Source organism: Phoenix dactylifera, chromosome 4, assembly GCF_051530095.1.
Source record: "Phoenix dactylifera cultivar Ajwa chromosome 4, Ajwa_hap1_PhDact_Kaust_v1.1, whole genome shotgun sequence".
Taxonomy (NCBI): Eukaryota; Viridiplantae; Streptophyta; class Magnoliopsida; order Arecales; family Arecaceae; genus Phoenix; species Phoenix dactylifera.
The window spans coordinates 42,325,034-42,349,468 of NC_143193.1; the positions used below are offsets into that span (position 1 = coordinate 42,325,034).

Here is a 24,435-nt window from a genome sequence, read left to right on the forward strand (position 1 = left end):
TATGAATCAAATGGTTCCATTAGTCAAGGATCCTTAGAGATCCAACAGGTCAAATAAGCCTTACATAGTTTCAAGAGTATCTAATTGAAAATCCGTCACAATCATCTTCATGCATGTCTATGTAACAATGATGGAGAGAACAGGCCTAACATGAAAAAATGACATATGTTTACATAAGAATATTACAGAAAGGGATCAATACAAGATGTCCAGAACTTTGCTTTATAATACTAAAAAAGAGTATACATCCTATTGGGCAGCCAAAAAGAGGACAATACCTATCACAGGAAAGAAAAGAAACAAAAGTAGTTGATACAAACGCAATGAAATATCCTACTATTAATTGAATATAATTTAAAGAATTCAAGGATGATAAAGAATTTAGCAGACTTAAGATTTCCTAATTACTAATTATGTAAATCAGAGTAAGGAAGAGTGAAACCTGTGATGTAACAAGGAGAATGACATGGCTACAAGCAAAAGCAGTGCGGTCAAAACTTCCAACTGGGTTTCCACATAAAGAGACAACCTATAAACAATATTAAATATTAGTTGAAAAAACAAATTACTGATTATATTGTAACAAGCAACATGCATCACATAAGTGGTAATTAAATTTAAGTTATTAGTATTCATGTATGAACAATTTCAAGTGATAAATAATTCCTAATAAAGTAAGACTTTGTTTACTGGGTGCCTACATATCCAGTTAAAATTGCCTTACTTGGGTTGTATAAAAAGTCAGATCATACATGGTTTTTCTTTACTTGCTTAAGATAAGCAATTGGTTAGTTGACCCATTTATACCCGAAATGTAGGATAAACTTGACAAGGTCTTCTTTACAAGTATATGTTTTAAGAGCAGTACATATTCATTCATGTTCAGTATAATACATAAGCAAATTGCAAGCTCAAAGGCCATTAAGTGCTTTTGCATTTTGCTTGATGCATCATGTGAAGATGTGAACTTTGAAGGTGACCATGGTTCTGAGTTCTAACCAGGGTATTTGTTGAAGTGTCAATGTAGGTTCCATTGAGCTTCAGAGACCCAGCTAGGTTTCACCAAATATAGGCATAGCCCTGAGATATTTACAAGGGGCATTGAAGCATACCACCAAAGGTGGTGGATAAAGGTAATAAGACAGCAAGTAGGAACATGCCAACATGGACCAAATATTATAAAAGGGCAGGACACTTGACAAGCAAGAATATATTAACAGTACATAGCCCACATGGTGTGATGTTGCAGTACGAGCCTTGCCACTTTAAATCCAATAGTTGTACCCCAGAGTTCATCATATAATGTGCTGGACTCAATCAATTGACTCGGGCCCCATGAGGGCCTGGATAGTGTCAAGATTGCAAAACTAGGTGGCATAATGCATTCAAATAACATAAGAAAAGAAGACATTCTCACAAATGTCGAACTACTCAAAATATAAGCACAAAACAAGGCTTTCAAAATTTAAAACTCTTGATATCTGATGTCTAATTAGCCATTTCAACCAATTGAAGTGCAGATCAACATCTAGACCCCCGAAATTTCACAACATTTAGCATCATTAGGTCCAATCACTTATTTATTTCTTTCTTTTGCTTGAAGCTTGACTCTTTCAGTCTTATTTTTTAAACCTCTAGTAGAATAGCTAGTTCAAGTTATATTCTGACCTACTTAAGGAGGAAACATATGCGCAGAATATATATTTATCCAGAGATTGTGACTGAACCAAAATCTTTTTTTTTTGACAACTTTTACTTCTAAGAAGCAACTTAAACTTAAGAAAATGCATGGTAGACCAAAACTTGGATTTGTATATTACAAATCAAATGTGTCACTGACTTGTGTGGTTCTAAGACCACTTCCATTGTAAAATTGTAAGCGAGTAAGTAATTGATAGTGAAAACCCTGGCAGGTTACAATGGTAACCTAGGATCGAGACATTGAAGCTGCTGCATCTCTATGACAGTGTGTATGAGATTCGCACATAAACAAAATAAATAATAAGAGACAACAGCTTCAAAACAGAGGGAGGGAGATGCCTCTGAGCTTTCGCCTCACACGGCAAAATAAAGAGAATGCTCACAGGTGGAGAAGAAAAACAAAAATTTTGTTTGATGATGGATATTGTTAGGTTATGTTGAGTGGTACATATAGCAATCACTCCACCTCAGTTTGAGTAGCACTAAACTAAAAAAACTCCTTTGATTCCTTCGTATATGATAAGATTCCATTTGTGGTGTAATTCCTCCCTTTGCTCAATGATGGATATTGTTAGGTTTCATTGAGTGCTATATATAACAACCACTTGACCTCAGTTTGACTAGCACTAAACTAAACAACTCCTTTGTTTCTTCGAATATGATAAGATTCCATTTGTGGTGTAATTCCTCTCATAGCTTCCAAAATACAAAACTAAACTAAAACCTCTATTGGAGAAATCTTGCCCCACCAAGGACAGTAAAGCTCATACACTGCACTTCTAAGATTCTGGATTTAGTATAAATAAGAGAACTATGATGAGGATGTCCTCGACATCAAACTTGGCAACCAACACGGATTTGAACACCACGAACTCAACATCGGCATTATCTTCAAGACTCCCTCATAATAAAGATGTCCTTCAACTGTATCTTGGCAAAACATAAATTCCTCCAACGGTAATGGTTTCATAAATATGTCGGCGAGCTGTTTCTTAGTAATGCAACAAAATCAGCTGGATGCTCATGTTATCAATTTGTTAACAAATGAAGTGATGCCAAATCTCAAAATGTGCTTTTCATGGCTGCGATGCACTAGATTCCTCATGATCATGATAATGGAGCAATTGTCGCGATAGGTGGTCATCATCTCTACTTGTTCATGCTTCAAGTTAGTTAGCACATTGTCGCTTCCATATAGCTCGGCAAGTTGCTGCAGTGACTGCCATGTATTTATCTTCTAAAGATGATAGTGTTATTGAGTGTTTCTTCTTGGAGGACCAACAAATAGCCCTCAAGCTAATAATGTACACGATCTAGTGGTGCCTTTGTGATCATCTATCAACCTACCAAATCACTATCAGAACAACTAGAAAAGCTACATTCATTAGCACTAGTGTCCTATAGGCCATAATCACTTGTCCCTTTCAAGCATCTTTGGATTTTCTTTACTGAAACCCAATTAATTTTACTTGGGCTCTGCATAAATCCAGACAACAAGTAGCCTACATGATATTCAGCCTCATATTTGTGACATAAAGTAGACACCAAATCAAACAGTTTGCTGACTTCACTTAGAAAAATTCTAAAAAAAATTAGGGCAGGAGCCCCTGTTTCGTGTGGCCACCACCTATGGAAGAGATGGGGGCTCGAAAGCCCTCTCTCTCCCTCTCTCCGCCTCTCTCTCTCTCTCTACCCTCCCTCTACCTCTCCCTCCCTCCCTTCTCTTCCTCTCCCTCCCTCCTTCCCTCTCCCTCTCTTTCTCTCTCTCTCTCTCCCTCTTTTCCCTTCTCCGTGTCCCCCTCCCTTGCCAACTTTGGCTTTGTCGGTAAAGCCAAAAACGGAATGGGCATAGTACCATACCATATTGTACCACCAGACAATCGGTACAATGCCCAGTACCGGCACCGCATACTTTCAAACCACTTATGTTTTATCTAATAAATAAAAGTCCGAGTGCCGCACTATTTGTCCTCCAAATGAAGAAAAGAATTCAATCAAACCATATTGTCATCTCAAACTCATTAATCATGCAAGACTTAAAACTCATAAATCAATTTACTAGTGTTCCCAAAATAAATCAGATCATCATATGTAAGCAAATAATCCATATTTTTGTATCTTTAGACTTTATTTAAAGTGTTGGCCTAATGGTTTCTAGTAAAATTGTGCTTCTTCTCCCTAGAATCATTTAATACATAAAAGATTGCTACCTCAAAACATCACTCTAGAACTTGCTTATTGTGCCAACAGATTTCTCTATAGTTGTGCATAGAGCACATCAAGAATGAAAATTGCTCCATCAAAGAACAAATTGCCAATAGGAGCATACAACTAATTTACTGCATTATGGAGAAGTAGCTTGCCAACATCTTTACATAGCTGATGCCATCGTAGATGTTTGTGTTTTGCCGAGATGCGCTTGAAGTTAAGGATATTAGAATTATGTGGGAATGCTAAAGATAATGTCGACGTCGAGTTCATGGTGTTGCCAAGTCCGAGTTGGTTTCCAAGTTTGATGTCCAGACATTCTCCTCATCATGGTTCTAGAATCTGGAGTAGTAGACCTACAATCGTTGAGTTGTTGAAGCCCTTGGTGGGACGTGGTAACTTCAATATAAGCTTTAATTTAGCATTATACTTTAGATCAAGGTCCGCCGTAACGGATCCGGTAGGCGTACCGGTCGCCAACCGTACCGGTACGGTTCCAGTTCGTACCGGAATCGAGCGGTACGAACCGACCAGCTCTTCCCTGCTGGAGCCGGAGAAGAAAAAGAGAACGAAAGAGAGCGCGGGGAAGAGACGAAGGGAGGAAACCTGTGGCCGCCATCGGAGAGCCACGGTGGGACGGCGGGTTCCCCCGTCCCCCGCCGCCCTCTCCGATGGTGGCCACAGGTTTCCTCCCTCCCTCTCTTCCCCGCGCTCTCTCTTCTTCTCTTCGTCTTCTTCGTCTTCGGCACAAAACTAACCCGTACCGGTTTTCACGGCTCCAACATACCGGTAGCTGGCCAGATCGGTTTGTACCGGCCGGTATGGACCGGTTCGGCATACCATGCTCTAAATGCTATGAGGTGGAATTCCACCCAAAATTGGAATCTTGTCTTATTCAAAGGAGTAGAGGAGTTCTTTAGTTCAATTCTAGTCAAACTAAATCAAAGTAGTAATATATACTACTCTATGTAACCTAACGATATCTATCATCAAATAAAGTTTTTTTGTTCTCCCACCCAAAAGAAACTTCTTTTCTTTTTGCTAGAGAGGCAAGTGCTGAGAGCTGTTCTCTCTCTACTTTAAAGCTACTCTCTCTTGTTATTTATTTTATGTGTGCAAGTCTTGTATGCACTAACCGGTGTACAGATGCAGCAGCTTGGGCACCTCAATCCTGGGACTACCATAGCAGCAAAGCAGGAAGTGTAGGTGAGATCTTATATTGTCAAAAAGAGTGTTCATCTAGCTCCATTAGTTTTCATGTACATGAGAATCTCTATGATGCAAGAGAGCGCCTGGACTAGGATTCAGTACAGCTGATGTGGCTTGAACTAGACAGGATATATAGCTGCAATTAATGGTTCAGCCAAGAATTTGAGCTGATAAAGTTTAAAATAAGAAATTTTGCATGCAAAAAATAAGGTAGAAACTACAAAGCACAAAGTAATCTAAGGTTTGAACATCAATGAGAAGGTTTCTAAGCAAGGTATGTTGAACCGACCAAAACCGGTCGGTTCAGCCTGTACCGAACTGGTGCCGAAGGGCACTGGTACAGTACAGCGTATAAAAACGGTTCTGACCCAGTTTGGGTCGGAACCGGTTGGTTCCGTACTTGTACTGGTGCGAACAGGGCCGGTGCCGGCCCGGCCCAATTACTTTTTCCCCGCGCGCACGCGCCCGCGCCCGCGTGGGCCACTTAATGCCACTTTGTGGCATTTAACGCATCTGCAGATGCGCACGGACGCGTAGATTTTTTTGGAAATCGCGCGCAGACGCGCGATTCCCCGCGCCGGAACCGCGCCCGCAACCGATTCCCCAGCAGGGAATCGCGCCCGCACGCGGTTCCTCGTGCGGGGCAGCGCGCCCACGTGGGCTGCCAGCCCGCATGGGCCATTTAATGCCACTCTATGACACTTAACGCGTCCACGCGCGTTCGCGGACACGCGCGGACGCGTTGTTTTTTTTATTATTTTTTTTTAATGTCCGCGCATGCGCGGGGCCGCAGACGAGCACGTCTCCGGTTCGGTACCGGTTCCAATCGGTATCGGTGCTCACCGGTACGTCGGTACGGTCGGTCCGGCGAACCTTGTTTCTAAGTGTTTAAAATAAGAAATTTTGCATGAAAAAAATAAGGTAGAAACTAGAAAGCACAAAGTTATCTAAGGTTTGAACTTCAATGAGAAGGTTTCTAAGCTAACTATGGAAGGGAAAATACATTAAAGGTTTTCTTGGAATCAATAATAGTAGTCAAGAATTGTTATCTAGATTAATATGAAAAGATTTCAGCTAAGCACAGATCAAGTTGGACTGAGATTCACTGAAATCTTATAGGAAAAAGGGATGATATCATCACTAGAATGATAGTCAACTCTTGCATATACATAACCTTCAAAATATGCTCATATCATCACAAGCTTATTTACTCATCCAAGAGAAAATATGAGTACACATACCCCTCAATTATATATAAACCCATCCAAATATCTGAAATTTGCATATATGCCTTCAAAAAAACTCAAATTTACATATATGCCCCATCACGATATGACATCCTAAAAATTAAAAGTAACAGTACCTCACTGTTTTATCATTTAACCCCTTCAGTAATTTTTACATATAAACTTTTCATATAGTGCTTTACTGCTTATTTGCTTGTCATAGAAAAACCAATATATGTCGTTGCACAAAGTTTCAAAATGCAACACCACATTATAAAAAATATATAATAACAAAGAACAAAATAGTCGATGGACAAGTAAATTAAGCTTAGGATAACAAAAGCTAATACAACATGAAAGGAAGGGTATACATGCAAATCAGATCTTTGGAAGATTATATATTGCGGATCCCACGGGCAATATTGACATCTAATACTAGGCCCATACCAACTACCAAGCAAGTCACTTGCTATCAAATGATACCAAGTATCAAGTGAGCTGCCTCATACCACATGGTACAAGTGAAAAGGGGGCCCTAAGTTATTAAGTTATTTATTTATTTATTTATTCAATCCTATTCTATTCTATGTCTGCATGGGATTGTATGTTTTCAGCATAGAATAGCCCAACGTAGCAGGCACATGCTAGCCATTGGCCGGCCAGCCTCATGTTAGCAACATTTAAATCTTTGGTATATATGCACTTTTGGCATCAGCCTGACCATGTTAAGAGATGAACAGCTGGTGCCATAGTAAGCACTATTGAAATATGTATTCCTTTTAATCTGTTTTAATTGCTTTCCCATTGTCATGGCAAGATACATGGCTTTGTTGAAAGATAAAGAATTAACATTGCTGAGATCCAATATCATCATCTAATTCTTTCTTCTTTTTTTTATAAGAAAACATCAGGAACACCTTTAATTCTTAAATTACAAAAAAGCAAACAAAAACATGTCTTTTACCAATGTACACAAAAATGCAATTAGGGTAATAACTTTATATGCAAAACTGATAAAATGATTGAATAAATAAGACAACAAATGTGAGGAAGTGTAGTCAAGGATTTAAGACCTGGCCTAGGTTCATACCAAAGAGAGACCATCTTCTAGGACAGGGTCAGGATCCCAAGTCCCTCTAGACCATGTTGTTCCAGTCCATTCTAGTGCATCCTAGCATAACGAACCAAGCAAAATGCATCTTGACACATGGGATGGCTTGGCATCCCATAATTCATTAGGACACCAATTTTATTATTTGTTTCTTTTTTTTTCTTGCTTTAAATGTTTCTTTAGAGATTTCTTGTATCTTTATTTAAATTCATAACTTTTGTCCATGACATGATAAATAAGCGGCATTTTAAATTTTACTATTATTTTTGAATTTTTGAAACCATCAACATCATAAACCTAACAACTGGTATGACAAACCTACTCTAAACCCTACATTTCAGCAAACACCTAAAACCTCTAAATAATATATACATATATATAACAACTAAAAAGGGCATCCCAGTGAATCACCATGGTGCCAACATTTCCCAAACTTTGGTTAAAAAATGTCACAACCGAGACTCGGACTGATATGGGTCCCAAGGATGGGATTTAAACCTTAGAATGTGATGGTTATATGCCTTAACCTATGTCCAATAGAGTCAAAGATTCATAATAGGTCCGCGGAACCAATACCGGAACCCGTACCGGTCAATGGCTGGTACGGTTCTGTACTGTACCGTGGCCGGTATGGGTAAGGCGTGCCGGTTCCGTACCAGCACGCCCAAAATTTTTTTTGGAGCTTTTGTAATATTTAATTTGTAATCACTCTTTTTAAACTTTTTCAATGATTTAAGTCTAATTTGATGTTTTCTTTGGTATTTTCTTAATATTTTTTTATGTTTCTATGATTCCGGTTTAACCTAAATGATGCATTTTATTGTTTTAAAATGATACAAATTATACAATGATTAGTAAGATGTTGCATGCTACAAGGAGCAACATAAAATATCCTCAAATCAAGTAATGATGTAAAAATTATAAAATAATATAATCAATTACATACATTTAAAGTACAACATATATACCGATATCTAAAATCGAGTCGAATGGCGATGGTTCTTGTAGATATCTGGATCATCAGCATAGTCAGGAGGCACATCAACCCACCCCTCTAACCAAGCGGCGTTGTAGTCTTGTATGTTAATCCCATAAGAAATGCGTGCCGGATTATAAGCACTCTCAGATCTCCGCTAAATCTCTAACTCTGAGAGGTGTCCTCTAGCTGATAATACAGTTGTGAAGGGGCCCATCCGAATATGCCGGTAGCAAAATCCAACCCGTGAGATTGCTCCGGACTGCGTAGGGTAGTAATCACTGAAAGATGCCTCAAATGTACCATATCCATATCTGTATCCATATCCGTATAAGTCATAGGCTGCCTGTGATTGCGGATAATAGGATCCAGTTTGCGACTCGAAACTTGATACGTCTATGGATCCTACTCCATGTGCGAAGTCATCTGCAGCTGCATCTTGTCCTCCTAAATGACCTCGAAGTACCTATCTCCTATATGCAATCATATCCTCGCAGGCTCTACCAGATTGTGCATCGTGGCCTATCCTGTGTAGCATGCATAAACTAAAACTCACCAGTAAATTGAAACCACCATGCGGTTGTCTCATAAACAGTGGTCTCCTATCTTTCACTCCCTCTCTGGCCAGCAAATCCATAACCACCAAAATTGCTGCTCCTGATTTTCGAATCTAAGTGAACTGACTCCTCAACACTCCATTAGGGTTGCAGGTATCTTTTGTTTTTCATTTTTGGTGTGCTGGACAGGTGCCTTTTTACCTTCGTGCCCCTCGCTGCCTGGCTATGTTGGGAGAATGCATGTTGCCCTCCTAACCGAGTCGACCAGATAGTGTAGTGGCTTCGTTTAAGCATCTCTCAATCATATCTGGGAGAGGATATCTCGAATAAGGAGTCATGTGGTAACTAGCTCCCCTGTGATTGTAGCTGATTAGTTGGAAGGATGCGTGGAATATTGCACTCAGCCCATTTAGCCCATTGCCCTGCATCGATCTTAGCCCTCGCTAGCTACGAAATTGGCCGGTCGTAGAGACAATCCTCGCTCATCAAGCTTCAGCTCCTGCTACAAGCCAACAAGCCATCCGATCATAGGATCATCCTCATCATTAACGAAAGCACTATGGATCGAATCTGTGTACTTGAGCTCCACTTTCTCCTGAATGCACTTCAGCCTCAACCTCAGATAATAGTGAACATATATAAGGTCTTGAGGCGCATCTATGTCAAACGGTTCATTTGCTTGCTATGGATGAGAGCAAAGGTGGACCAGTTGCACTCACATCCACTCAAAAAGACCATCTAAAAGAGAATCCAGATAGCTAGCCACTTAAGATTTTTATGTCATCATGTAGATCGTCCATAGATCTACAACATATAATAAATTCAAGCTTAAATCGAAAATTTTGGCATAATCTCTCCTTATTTTGCAATTTTCATGCTATTTTTTCAAGCCTAAAATAAATTAAGGAAATGAGATAGAGGAGAGGAAGCACACCTGATTTAGGCTTGGATCTTCTTTCTGAGCTGCTGAATCGGCGGGTTTCCTGATTGTTTGGGAAGGAAAAGCGGCGAAAATCTCTTCGCCGCTTTTATTTGTTGTTGTGAAGGCCTTATCGGGCCTTCCCAACAGCAATATGATGTTTTAAAAGCATCAGATTAGTCCACAATGACAACCCAGTTTGGAATCGAGTTGACTCTGTGCGAACTAGCCGGTTGGCACCGAGTTTGCACTGAACCGGCTGGTTTCGGCAAATTCGAACCCTTTTCAGCGATTCCAATCGGTTCGGGACCAGTTCCGACCGATTTGATACGGATTCCCCATTACAGGGCCAAAATTAAAAATGGAAGGTGAGCCGACCCGGTGTCTCGACACTGCTCGGACAGGGCAGTTCGGCCCGGTTCGGTAGACCATGATTCGTACCAATAAGATATTTAAATCTTGGACAATTCCGGTAGCCCCAACTAGCTAGGTGCTGGTACTATTAAGTCAATATGCCCTAGTTTGGCCTAACTAGACCCAAATTGCTCAAACCACACAGAATTGGGATAGATCAAGATAGGACCAATACCTCTTAGTACCTGTCAACAAGGTTTTAAGTGCCAGTGGGATCGGGGGGCATCCTGGCCATTTCATCTCATTCCTATAAGAAAACAGGACCAAGACAGGGTCAGTACTCCAAAATCTATACATACAGGGAGAGAAGAAAGAGGAAAAAAAAGAAAGGAAAGATGAAGAAAAGGAGAAAGTTTAAGGAAAGAAGAAGAAAAAGAAAAGAAAGGAAGGGAGAAGAAAAAGAAAGGAAAGAAAGAAGGAAAAAAGAAAACAGAAAAAGAAGAAAAAAAGAAAAAAGAAATAAAAGAAGGGATAAGAAGAAGAAAGAAAAAGGAAAGAAAAGGAAGGTAGAAGAAAAGGAAAGGAAAGAAAGAAGAAAAAGAAAGAAAGAAAAGAAAGAAGAAGGGGAGAGAGATAGCGGATATCTATTGGAATACATGATTGGGACAGCCACTAGGATGGAGTAGGACAGCAGGGCATCCCATTTCATGGAGAAACTGGGACACCTCCATCCCACGAGACTTAAAACCTTGCTTGTCAAAAGCCTCTTAAACCCCTTCTTTGTGTTCTCTACCATTTAAAGGTGGGAACAACCATGAAGAAAGAAGAATATCTATAAGCAGGCATATAAGCTAATAAATGCAAATTTATTTACATGAATATCATTTAATTTTTATCAAGGTCCGCTGTACCAGTACCGGTCGGCGTACCGGTGGCGGGCCGGACCGGTACGGTACCGATCCGGTCCGGTACGTACCGGCCGGTATCGGTACAGTACCGGCCGGTACCGCGAGCCAAAAACCACAGCGCCTCGCGCTGTGGTTCATATAAAAAAAAAAATTCGTACCGGTGCGAACCGGCCGGTTCGCACCGGTACGAAGCCGGTACCGGCTCCGTACCGGCCGGTACGCACAAGAAAACCGGAGATTCCGGTTTTCTTGTGGTTCCAGTACCGGTCTAGGACCGGACCGGTACGTACCGGCCGGTACGGCATTCCATGATTTTTATATTTATTTATAAAATTACAGATAAGGAACAACCCCTTATTTGAGTTCAGTGAAAATACTCAAAAGATTCAAAATTCATAAGAATAAAAATGCTGATTTCTCAATTTTACTTCATTTTCTAGATTTCTAAGGTTTGGTCAAAATGTCCAACTTTCTAGTGCTAAGCCATTTCTTAAATCTTAAAGGCTCATAATTTTTATTTTGTTCTAACATTGCTAAAACCCAAAAGCCCAACAACAATAATTTGTATGTCTCTAAAGCATCTCGCTAAAAATGAAACTAATAATTAATTGTGACATATATGCATATATAGTCCTTTAAGTATATGGTGGGCTATTACATATCTATGAGCCCACCAAGCACCCAATATGACATCAAGTGAAAAAATGTGGTTATATCAAAAACATAATCATTTTTGTTCAACATTATGCAAAATTTAATTTTTTTTTCTTTGTTCATTTGTCAAACCAATGCTACTAGTAGATTGTTTAACCTTGAATGCATGGCAATTTTCAAAATCATTCATTAACTCACTAATTGCTGATAACCTAATTACATTTTGATTGCTAATGCTTACATAGTTTTTAATAAAGTTCTGATTGCAAGTAATGTAATGTGTTAAATTGGCAAAAGATATTCAATGTACATTTAATTGGATAGTTAGGGCATTAAATTAATACTTACAAATCTATTATGCAGAATCATGGCATTAAAACAAAAAACATAATCAAAAAACAAATTGGTAGGCCAAAATAGGCAATACAAAGGATGCCCTAGCCATAACAAAGCATACTTGTTGGTGCCACTTGTCAATACAGCATGTAATACAACACATACCATATCGGCTGGCCATAACCACACCCTTGTACCTTGATATTTGAATCTAAGTATTGATTAATCGCTAATACCATAGGATGATTCTAAATGCATAGTATGACACGTCATTCTCTCATCTACTCCATGCACCACAACATCGCAATCGCATTCCACAAACACAGGCATAGGTATTGTGACAAAGACTTGTTAGCAAGAAATTTGTTGCTGCCTTGTAAATTACATTTTTAGGTTTATCATAACTTTGAGCAAAAAAAAAAAGGAAAATGCATTTCTTACAAAAAAAATATCTTTTTCTATAAGATTCATACATATATTCGTCAATCTACTCAAGAATATCTAGACTTACATTATAAGAAGCATGGAACAATTTCTATTCAAAAATATTTGGAGTTCATAAGAGCTTATTTACCACTGCGAATCTAGTTTTAACCCATAATGAACCAAGATTTCACATTGTTGATGTACAACAAATGAAAACAGGATGAAACAGAAAAGCAAGGGCAAAGATTTGAAATAGCTGGTGTACATAAGTGAAAATAATTCACTTGAAGTAAAATGCAACCTAGCTGTTATTATCAGCATGTTAACAGGTTACAAGGGAGGTACTATCTACCAATATCAGCAGTCCAATGTTAGAACTAGATTAATGAAGTAAGGCTTGTAGCCTTAAAAAGATTTGGTGGATAAATTATTTCTGATTTGAATCCATCAATACCTTAATTGATTATTTCTGATGGAAGCCATGAATAAACCTTGAATGTGATGCATATGTAAACTATTTGCCCTATCATAAAACTCGTGCCCATAAATAAATACCATCTAGTTTCATCAAGAAAGCATGTTTCTTTAGTCTATAGTCAACATATCCTCAGCTCTAAACTTCGTGATGTGCGATGAGTCCATGACTAGTTCAGAAATGATCTTGCTACAGGTGAAAATGAGAAATCAGAGAAGGTTGATAGCTAAAATTCTAATAATACACTTAAGTTGTCCAAGATCACTAATATGACCCCTGAATATAGCTTATTCTCTTACAACTGTATCACATGACATGTCCATGCAAACTGGGCCATAGCCCAGCAGTTGCACCTGCCCACGGTTCTCCATTCGAACCTTAGAAGGTGTTTTCCATGTTTCTGACTTGGGAATTGTAATTGGTTGTGCTCCAACGGATAGCTTGACTAGGCCTATTAAATAAAAAATTCTTTTATCAAAGAAAAACACCAACGAGCAGCAATTCACTAGGTCATGAAGTTGAAGTTGGAACCCTAATGTATAGAGGCAAAGGTAAAATTAATAAAATATTAAAAATTAACCAATCCTGCCAAAAAAAACAATTAATAATGTCGGATACCTTCTTTGAAAATAACAAGATAGAGATAGAAGGAGGGCATGCAGGATCCTTGATTACATTTATCAGCGCCTGTGCCTTGGCTCTGTATATAAAAATGAAACAAAAAGGAAAAAAAGAAGAAAAATAAAAGATGTACATAAGAACCTTGGCAATTCCATTACATTTTAAGAAAACCAAAAATTGTATTGCATAAAAATATGCTTTAACAGTGAGGAAAATGAAAAAGTACCACAACCACTTCAAAGATTACATAAATACAAGTAACTTATTTTCTATTAAACTGGTAAATTTACACAAACACAAGCAAGCAACTATCATGTGGCTTCTCACATTTAAGTTATAACATTATAATGTAATAAGATAAATGCAGTATATTCCCGAACACAACTTGCACAAAGAATTAAATATTTAGAGTTATACATATGGATAAATTGGGAAGTGGATGAGAGAATTAAACAACTTTGTTGCTTAAAGATGAAGTTTTGCATTACTAGTTTCTTCACTATCAGAACTAAAATTAAGTGCTTGAAATTGGTATAACTAATACCAAACAACGAACATACCACTCAAAGAAAAAGTAAAAGAAAGTAATGCTAAGATAAGAAGCATGAATACTTCAAATTACATCTCGTGTCCATATTCAATACGTATGAGATACAGATACTTGCTACAGCTACGATACATGTGTGCATATCTCCATAATTTTTATATAAAAAAGGTTCAAGATCTTAGTGGATGTGATCAGCTGCTCTTCAGAGATGGCTTGAAGGATGCATGAAGTCCCTTCTTTGGATCTAGCTAGCATTTGTCATGTAACGACCTAGGAATGACCCAAAAAGACTAGTCGAAAAGTAATGTTTAGGCTCCTTGGTCCTGTATACATACCCAGGATCTACTCCTTGCATGGCTAATGTGGGATTAAACACATGCTCACATGGTCCTCACATACTCGCATACTTCCTCTATTTAAGCCCCGACGTCCTCGTCAGGCTAATGGTCCAAATCCATTCAAACCCAATCATAAGTATCACAAATCCAATCTAGACCTATGCTATAGTGTTCTCTAGTCCACATGGGCCATGGGCCAAATCCACTCCGATACCATTTGTAACAACCTAGGACCTCACCCAAAAAGGTTAACCGGAAGGTATTGTTTGGGCTCTTCGGTATGTACACAGGATCTACCCATTGCATAGCCAACCTGAGGCTAAACACAAGCTCGTTGCCCAATTAAGGAAAGATGCCTCTCGGGGCATCTGAGAATGATTTGGGCATATGAAGGGAAATGCCCATGTACAATTTGTTTTGGGGGGAAGCACGAGTCTTCACATGTCATGTGCAATGGATGTGAGATGTTGAACATGCACTGGTTTTCTGTTACATACTTCAATAACACGTCCCGCCAAGTTATTCATCTCATGGAACAAATAAAAATGAGTCCAACTTCGCTTGCTCAACTACAGGTTTCCTATATATAAAAAATGAATGTTAACCTTCCAAAGATGGACACGGTAGATGATTAATATTACGGTACGAGATGTTGATGTTGTTCATGAAGCATGGACAATGTTATTTGAACAACCATTATGATTATTGGATTTCCTCTATACATATTCAGACACAATGATGTAGGACAGTCAAGGGACAGGAATTTACAAGGGTTTAGGAGAGGATTGAAACCTAAAAGGTGCTGGACTTTTAATTGCAGAGCTGAGTTTTATATAAATCTGAACTATAAAAACTGGAATTTTAACATGAAATTGATGATGGATGTGACAACAAAACCTAGAGATTATGAAACTAGGGTTTAACTCGTGGGGAGAAATCTAAATAAGGAAACAAAAGGATTTAAAGGGATATTGAAAGACTAATCTGAGCAGCGAGGTTTATAGCCGGTCCATAGGTTGTTTAGACATCAAAGGAAGCAATTTGGAATCAATACAAAGAAGAAAACAAGGGAAAAAATAGATGCAAAAAGGAAAGAATAAGTAAAGCAAAACACGGATTATTACTAAAAATAATACTGGGCTCGCTCAAGGACCTAAGAATCACACCCAAGGTTTGAAGGCCTCACACCTCTATTGGAGGATCACGCCACAAGAGTAACAAATACTCCATTATTTCATTCATAATCTACATAAAATCTTATTACATCAAACTTTAAGAGTCTCTTTTCATAACAAAAGAGAAACACTATTTCAAGATCCCAAAAGTACCCCTAATAACGCATGGTTACTGTTCACAATTACTGTAGCATGAAGAGTGCCATAAACAGTAATGTGCTACAGCAATTAAATTCTCAGATAAGCATTGAGATCTTCTAATCCCTGCCCTAGACTCCAAAATAACCAACTAAAACTGAAAATAACCAAAAAAAATAAAAGAAAAATACAGAAAAATAATAACTTAATTCAATCTAATAAAATCTCTAAGCTGCAGCTCTATGATGCAATACTACAGGAACTTCGATCCACATCACACAAATACATACATAAGTACATATATATGTATGTACATACATAAATACACATATCCATATAGATACACACACACACACATATAGAGATGTATGTATAATCGTATGCATATGTGTGTGTACATCCTGTTTTATCATATCATTTCAACTTTTCAAGATTTGTCATATCATTGTATCCATTTTTGTTGTCTCCTCATCTAGTATCAATATTCATGCTTAGTGGATGCAAAGAAATCATGTGATAAGGCACATTAAGTGACAAGCTATCTTTAGCTATTTCATCTATATCTCATTATATGTGTGCTATTGACATGATATCATCCTATTTCAGTACCCAATTTATAGGTTTCCAAAAAAAAAGATCATTTTTCATAGTTATAGGGTGAAGAGTTCAAGGCTGGTTTCAAGGATTCATGTCACTAATGGTACTAGTCTGTCCTGTCGGTACTGCTCCAGTAAGAGAATGGTACTTGGGACAGGTGTGGGGAGCACCAGTTCTGTCTTGAACAGGGATACTGCAATGTCCCAATTGGTACCAATCAAGATGGACCAGGACAGATTGGGAAAGTTGCGTCCCAATACTTGGGACAGCTTGGCATCCTGGGATGCAATTCTTTTTCTGTTTTTTCTTGTTGTTAATGACTATTTCAGCCTGTACCCATCTGTCCTGGACCATCCCGATACTGTTCCAACCTAGGACCAGATTAGACCAGGTGTAGGTATCTAGATTTAAACCATTAGTCAGTTTGTTGTTCTCAACATGCAGAAGAGTTTTGATTTTAAAGATCATATCAATAAGCAGAGAGGTCACCAAGTTGAGGATTCAGGTTTTCAGGAAGAACAGTATAATTGGGAAAATCCCTCGAAATAATTCTGTGCCGAGCATAAATCAGATAGAAATTACTGTTTCTAATTTTATAGATGATCAAGCAGATTTTCATACTTTCTGGATTAAAAGATTGAACAAAACTCTGCCAGATGTTATTTACTTTCATAAAAAGGCTAACAAAACATGCAACATATATTCTCTGATCCCCTCATTTATCATAAGAGAGAGCAGTAAAGATTATTTCAGTATCTAGGGACTAGGAATTCTCATCTTAAACCAACAATATATAGAGAGGATAAGGCACGTTGGTAAGGTTAATCCATTAAGGTAATCTAATTTAGATTCATCACCTCAAAGATGTAAAAAGAAGGAAATAAATCAACCTATTTTTAAGGGTGACCAGCCATCAAACCCAATTTGTTTGACAGAAAGTAAGAAAGTGGTGATTCCATTAATTAGACTCTGCTAAAGAAGGCCACACCACTTCAAATTCTACACTAGAACTACACAGGCTATTGTTGTTGGGGAAGAGAATAGCAGCAGTTCTGGATTTATTGAGGCAGGAGGTGTCGACAGTGGTGAGGTTCATAAGCCTATTGTGGATTGTGGACTAGCTAGTTTTGATGGCCAGTTACAAATAGGGTTTGAGAACAAAAATATGACACAAACAAATTGCATCCAATAGTAAAGATATCCCATTGTCATAAGTAAAGATGTCGCTGCTTTATTCCATTTGAATTGGGATAACACCATTCATTACAATCACATAATATACACTCCTTTGTCTTTATATGTTCTTCATTTTCTTTCAAAAGGATAAATAAAAGGTAAGACAGTAAAAGGCAAGATATACTTAAAAATTCACAAGCACAAATAAGCAAATGAATAATTCCAAATATATCATTGCTTGATAAAGTGACACTTATCCACTATATACTTTCTCACATTTATTTTCCGTTCTATTTATATATTCTTGTTTTATTTTTTTTGTATTATTTGTCTTATTGTTTAGTTCTTTTAAATTTTATTTTTATTTTCCCCATTCAAATATTCATTTTAGTAATTTTGATTAGTCATTTCCTCTAATGTGCATTGCATGCCTTATTTGCTTCCATAAGATATCCCTCTCCTTTCATCTTTTCCAACAGTAGGATTGATACTTGCAGCATATATGAATTCCATTAAGATATAAATACTAAAACCTAGAGAAAGGATAGGGGGATAAAGAGCAAGGGAAGATGAAGGAGGAAAGGCAGTGAGTTGCAGCTGCTATGTTCATATTTATCACGTGAGGTTCCGAAGCAGCATTAACAAAAGAGGAGGCTGGCCAGCAACTTGAAAGCCAGGTAGTGGTGAAGGTACTCAAATTATAATTACGCAGCTCAAGCTCATACAACAAGATAGCAATGCTCTAAGTTTTCCCTCGAGTGCAAATTAATAAACAACAAGACAACTAAGTAACCTTTCCTAAAAACATTCAAATGAACTTAAAACAAATGAATATTTCAGTTTCATTTAGAGCTTTGTTTTTTTTTATTAATCTTATGGGTAAGGCTGGTGGATTTTGGAACATATAGTCACTATCAACTTTAATAAGCCTAAAGGAGAATTTTATGCTAGGGTTTCTTCTATATATGTAAATAAAGTTTCTTCACATTATTGAATTTTCGCTCATCAGTAATTGCCGCAAGATGTCATCTCATTCAGTGAGAAGAAAATGACTTTCAAGCCTAAAAATAAAGAAACAATTACGCGGTCCACTGTAATGAATGTTTCTGTCATACCTTAACTACTAAAGTTTTAATTATTTATATACAAATGCTAGAATTAAGGAACTCTCTGAAGTAACCTCAGATTGATACAGATATAGAACTTCATTAACAAAGAAGAGTTTATAAAAAAAATAACATGCAACTAAACAATATCAAAGGTACCAGTTATCAAAGTAGCGTTCCTCACCTTACGTTCTCTATAATTCCAGCTATTTGGTTTACATACTTAGTGATCTGTCTTTCACATCTATCAATATCCTGCCCATGAGCATAGACTTGTTGAAGAAAGTATGAAAGTGCCTTCAAGGAAATTTAGCACTATAAAAATGGTTCAAAAAAGAATGCGAGTTACATAGAGAAACACATAAATTATTGGATAAATGTATTTATATGCTTTCAAATAAGTATTTATATACAATCAGTTCTGATGTCCAGAGTATCAATAGACAATGTATGGTCCTTAAGAGTTAAAACGATGGCTTTCTTAATCATAAGAATTAAGTCAATTAAATAAAACGGGGCACAAGTTGATGATGAAAGTAGAAATATGACCTTGAGGGAACAAGCCAAACCTTTTGAGCAAGCAAATGGATTTTTTCGGCCACTTCATTGTATATCTTTAGTCTGTTTGCCTCCACTTTTAGTGCAGCCTCAGCAGCCAGAACTTTGACCCCTGTCATGCATAATTTGACAAATTCTATTTCTTATAAGCATTGTAATCCTAAATGCAAGTATTGCAAACATTATATTTACAATTTGAATTAAGTTATCAAATGTTATTCTTAATTAGAAATGAATATATATGAATCATCTGATAGTGTGAAATATAATGTTTTCTTCATTGTCAGATCATGTTGCAAGCAGCATTATTGTCAATTATTTCCTGGTACCCTGAGAGATATTAAGGATATGTCAAATGGCACACCTCCAACTGAAAGTCCATATATTACAGCTCTGCATGTAACTAAAGAAAACTGCAGATAACAGCACATGCATTCCCGTGGCATACATTCTATGATCTTGGTCGATCGAATCAGAAGAAGTTGCAGTGGCTTATCTGGTTATAGGAGCAAGGATGAGAAGATGATTAATGGCTCCTATTGTTACATGAACTTGTCCAGAGTTTTTCCATTTATATGCTGCCCTCTCAGGTTTCGAAATGGTAAGAGGCCCTCGTTTCAAGACATCAAACCAAGACCAAACATTAATTGATGCATACGTGAACCTAAACTCAAGACAATTTAGTTAACAAGGCCACCATGCACTTGCACTAGCTTAAATTGAATTGATAAAGGTGGTACATGGACTTCAGATAAGTTTGGAAAGAAAGAACTTTGAGAAACTAGTTTATCTAATTATCTTCAAAACAATTTGAATGTTTCTCATTTGACTTTCAATATGAATCTAAAAAAATGGTGATGGTCCTATTATTTAGACAGCTCCAAAAAAAAACACAGAGAATAGAATCAGGCATATTTGGATCTTGATAAGAAAATCAAAAAGAACTATCTATTATTGATAATGTGTGATAAAAAGCATGTGAAACGCACTGCAAGGGGGCTAGGGGATGTAGAGAGAAAAAGATAGATAGAGAGAGATATGCATGTCTGAAAGGAAGTTTTATGTTAAACTACAGAAATTGGATAGATCACTTAGAGGAGATCATTCAAGGTTTATACTTTTGTATTATGTGGCAAAAGAAGCATTGAGGTGGTTGTTAGGATGAACTGGAGAAATAATATAAATCTACCTACTATCTTCTATCTCGTTAGTTAACTAGCTAAACAAAAAGACCATCCATCGGAATAGTGACAAATCTCTCACAAGACTCTTACTATATCAAGGCCTGTAAGGCCTTTTATGCACAAGCCATCCATCGCAACTAATTAGACTCCTTTTATCCTTTAATGGTAACTTCTATAATTAATTTCTAGCCTCATCTTTTCAGATTTATCCTCTCTTTATTTTATATTTATATATTCTTCCTTTCCGAAAAAACTAAAGTTTTCAAATACATATGCTCCATGTCAATATTATAATAAAACGAACCACTTAGTCAAGCATCAAAAAGTTAAAGCCACCTCTTTTTGAGGTCAGTTGCACTTACAAGGGTTTAAACCCTAGTACTGGGACCATGTTGGTTTGGGGCTTAGTCAGTACAGTATCAGGACAAACTGGAATGACCATTAACAACAAGATGAAGAGAGGAGAAAAAAAACTGGTGTCCTCATACACCATGTCATCCCAAGTGCCGAGACACGACCATCTTGGTCCATTTAAGCCAGGATGACCCTATCACCCGGGGTTCTAGAGTATCCGAGGACTTAGACTTTCTTCTTCCGATATAGTCCCATCAATATGGATCAAGTCCTCAATCCTTAGCATGTAGAACGAGAAATCAGATAAGATGAGTCCCAAAGGGACATAAATGAATTCATCCAAAAGATGATTCTAAAACAGTCAAAAGAAAATAACAATAATCATAAGAATAAGAAATATAGTCACCCATCTAACAATGATTGAAAAAACTGAATAATATATTTACCCATCTAGCAATTAAATTTTCAATCAAAGCACACCTTTCAAATCCTATTTTGCAACTTATATCCAAATTTTTTTACATATTTTCCATAACTTCAACACTCGAGGACTTATTTCTAGCCCCTCTTCTTCCTAAAGCACCCCATATTGCTGCATATCAATATACTATTCAATTTTATTTTGTTGAGTTGAACATTCAATATAAAAATTGGACATGGTAACAAGAAAGTATAATCATTCTACATTACGTGAAACTTAAAAAGCAAAGGTAGCAAATTATATATCAGATTTCCATAGTATTACCAAAATGAAGTATTAATAAAACAGCAAAATATGTACAATACCTACAATGTAAAGTCAACTGTAAACACAATTAGCTACAATGCAATATTACTCACGTAGAAAACATTTCTGGGGGGTTAATTTCTAAGCTTATTTCTGTTGTTAATGTTTATACAAGTCCAATGTTAGTTTGAATAATGAATTACACACCTTAAAAGGCAACTAAAAGATATCTAAGATGATTTATTATAGATTTCAATAGGTAAAATCAAGGTTCGCCGTCTCAGTACCAGACCTCATACCGATACGATCCTATTACAACGTCTGTATACGGTGCAGTACGAGATGGCAAGGCGTATAGAGTATCCGTACAGTACGAGACTGCATACCAATCCGATATCTGTATGGTACGGTACCAACCGGTACGGCAAACCTTGGGTAAAATGGTTGTTTGTCTAAAACAGTCTACACACTACCAAAAAGCAGTTCAATTAGCCGATGTTTTTTTGGAAAAAAAAAAGAATTAGTGCATACATTTCCCTATGGGTGCCTGCCAAGCATGAACACAGTACCACACATTATTCAACCTACACCCTAGCAGGTGCATGATTCGCTTCACTTCAACCCTTAGAAAGATGTTGGGCTTTTCTAATAAGATGTGCCAAAATTTCAGTATAAAAATACATGATGCAGGAGAAAACTGAAGTACCTGGCAATTGCACATTTTTTGGTACAATAGTACGCTCATCCTTTGACATTAAATTTCCAGCCTTTACTTCACTAGTTGTTTCTGCACCAGTTGCCCATTTTTGCTCCATAGCCCCTTTCTGTGCAACTTCAGCGGCAGCTTTCTCTCTAGTTCTTGCAGCTTCCTTTTCTGCAGCTTCTTTAGCTGCCCTTTCAGCAGCATCTTCTAAAGCTTTTTTTTGTGCTTCAGCTAATTTTTCAGCCTTCATTTTAGCCTGCATTCAATCAAAGGAAAACTTATTATACTACAGAAACGTATTTAAGAATCAAAAGCAGACAAAAGCCATTTGTTAGTAGAGTTATTAAAATTCAAGATTCAATATCATTTTAATAAAAGTATGCAATTCGTAATTTGGTGAAAAATCAAGAGAAATTTGGAGTACGTCAAAAATTAAAAACAAAAATGTGAATATTAATTGGAAAATACTAAAAGCAACTCAATGAATAGGAGAAATTGAGAGAAATAGGAATTCAAAAAAAAAATCATTAGATATCCACAAGTCACTATAAATTCAGAAAATCATTTTTTAAAATCTAGTATAATCTACGAAGAGAACCTTTGACCAAAGGAATCAAACCTTTCAATAAGCCAAAGAATTTTGTTGCACGGATAGAGCAACTAAATGCCTTCAAATATATCAAATGTGTAAATTACAATAATTAACAAATAGATGAGACAAATCAAGAAGTGCAAAGTTATTCTCATTTGGGAAAAACCAAAACATATAAATTTACTTCAATAGGAAGTTGGAAGATGGCATTACTCTCTCTCTCTCTCTCTCTCTCTCTCTCTCTCTCTCTCTCTCTCTATATATATATATATATATATATATATATATCTTTTGATTCCAAACATATCCATCAAGGTTCATCGTCTCGTTACCAGACCCCATATACTAGTATCATCCTATTATAATGTCGGTATGCTGATCATGGTACCCGGTTTGGCATACCGAGTGCCGAGACGCCTTCCATACTGCGTATTGATTGTACCGGTATGGTACGGTTGGTACACACCAGTACCGACCAGTACAGTAAACTTCAGTGATCGTGATAATCTAATGTGCATTGGAGGTACAATATACTTCATGTTGAAGTAGATCAACATCGACATTATGTTTTGATTGCTTCAGAAATACCTATAAGTTAGTGTTATGTCTTACAAATAGTAATGATATCAAATTACATATGCCTCATCTAAACTCCAATCTCAAGGATAATAAATACATGGCATTTTGCAAACTTTTTTAAGGCCTACATCCTAGATGAAGCTCCATCAAAATCACTTCAAATATAGAGCTGGACTTGTCAAATCTAACTCTCCCCTAAACTATAATCCTTGCCATTTAGTGCCTAGTATCTATAAAGGGTTACTTAGAGATTGATGCAAGTGTCCTTGGTAACAATACTATAAAGCCCTATCAACCATTTCAGCTTCTAGTTTGATTTTTCGCACTCAGGCTTCTTTTCCTTACCAATTTCTTGTTCAACTATGGTGGTCGTCTAACTTTCTTATTGGGGCTGGCATACAACTTGTTGCTAGTTAAATATTTGTCTTGTTCGGCTGCAATTTCCTAAAGATACCATTGCAGTGTTAATAGAAATGCGAGTACTAGCTCATCAGGCATATCATGATTCAATCATATATTCTCAACTGAGGTCGACATGACTACTGATACAAAGCCATCACATTGCCTCCATCCTCCTCCAAGGCAAGGTTTGTCATAAGGTACTCATAAAGCATTGAGTTTCAGTTTGTTATATGAGCCGAGCAGTCCGAACCGAGCAGAAACACCCCCCTCCCCCAAGGTATCGCATTATATCGAACTATACCTCTTGGTCTCACATGGAATAATGGCTAAGAGTAAGAAAAAAGTGTCGACAGACTGTCTTCACACAGGAAGCGTACTGTACCAAACCGAACTAATAATATATTGGTACAATTCCCATAATGGTTTTGCGGACCTTGTTCTTGGGTTTACTTATAAAATGAAGCTCTCCATTCCTATTTGGTAGTAAGTCCACTTTTCATTCCTTGTCTTAAACAGTTGTAACCAATTTTGTGCCCCGATACTCTTTTAGTACCAAAACATGTGTCTCGGCATCATGA

General features: G+C 37.2%; 1 protein-coding gene across 6 annotated transcripts in view; it reads right to left on the reverse strand.

Moving 5' to 3' along the window:
• The window catches only part of GLE1 (nucleoporin GLE1-like protein), a 50,861-nt gene that overhangs the window by 6,170 nt on the left and 20,256 nt on the right, over positions 1-24,435 (reverse strand). For 4 of the 6 annotated variants that reach the window (XR_015977179.2, XM_088719883.2, XM_088719882.2 and 1 more), the window contains 5 exons: positions 22,288-22,540; positions 19,328-19,428; positions 18,943-19,055; positions 13,679-13,760; positions 443-529 (listed from right to left, as the gene is read on the reverse strand). Coding sequence is in view for 4 of the 6 variants with exons in the window: in XM_088719883.2 (XP_088576009.2) it covers positions 443-529; positions 13,679-13,760; positions 18,943-19,055; positions 19,328-19,428; positions 22,288-22,540 (636 nt within the window). In the remaining 2 variants the exon portion in view is untranslated. The remainder of the gene's footprint in view (positions 1-442; positions 530-13,678; positions 13,761-18,942; positions 19,056-19,327; positions 19,429-22,287; positions 22,541-24,435) is intronic. The other 2 variants (XR_005509320.3, XM_039120944.3) reach the window with 1 other exon arrangement.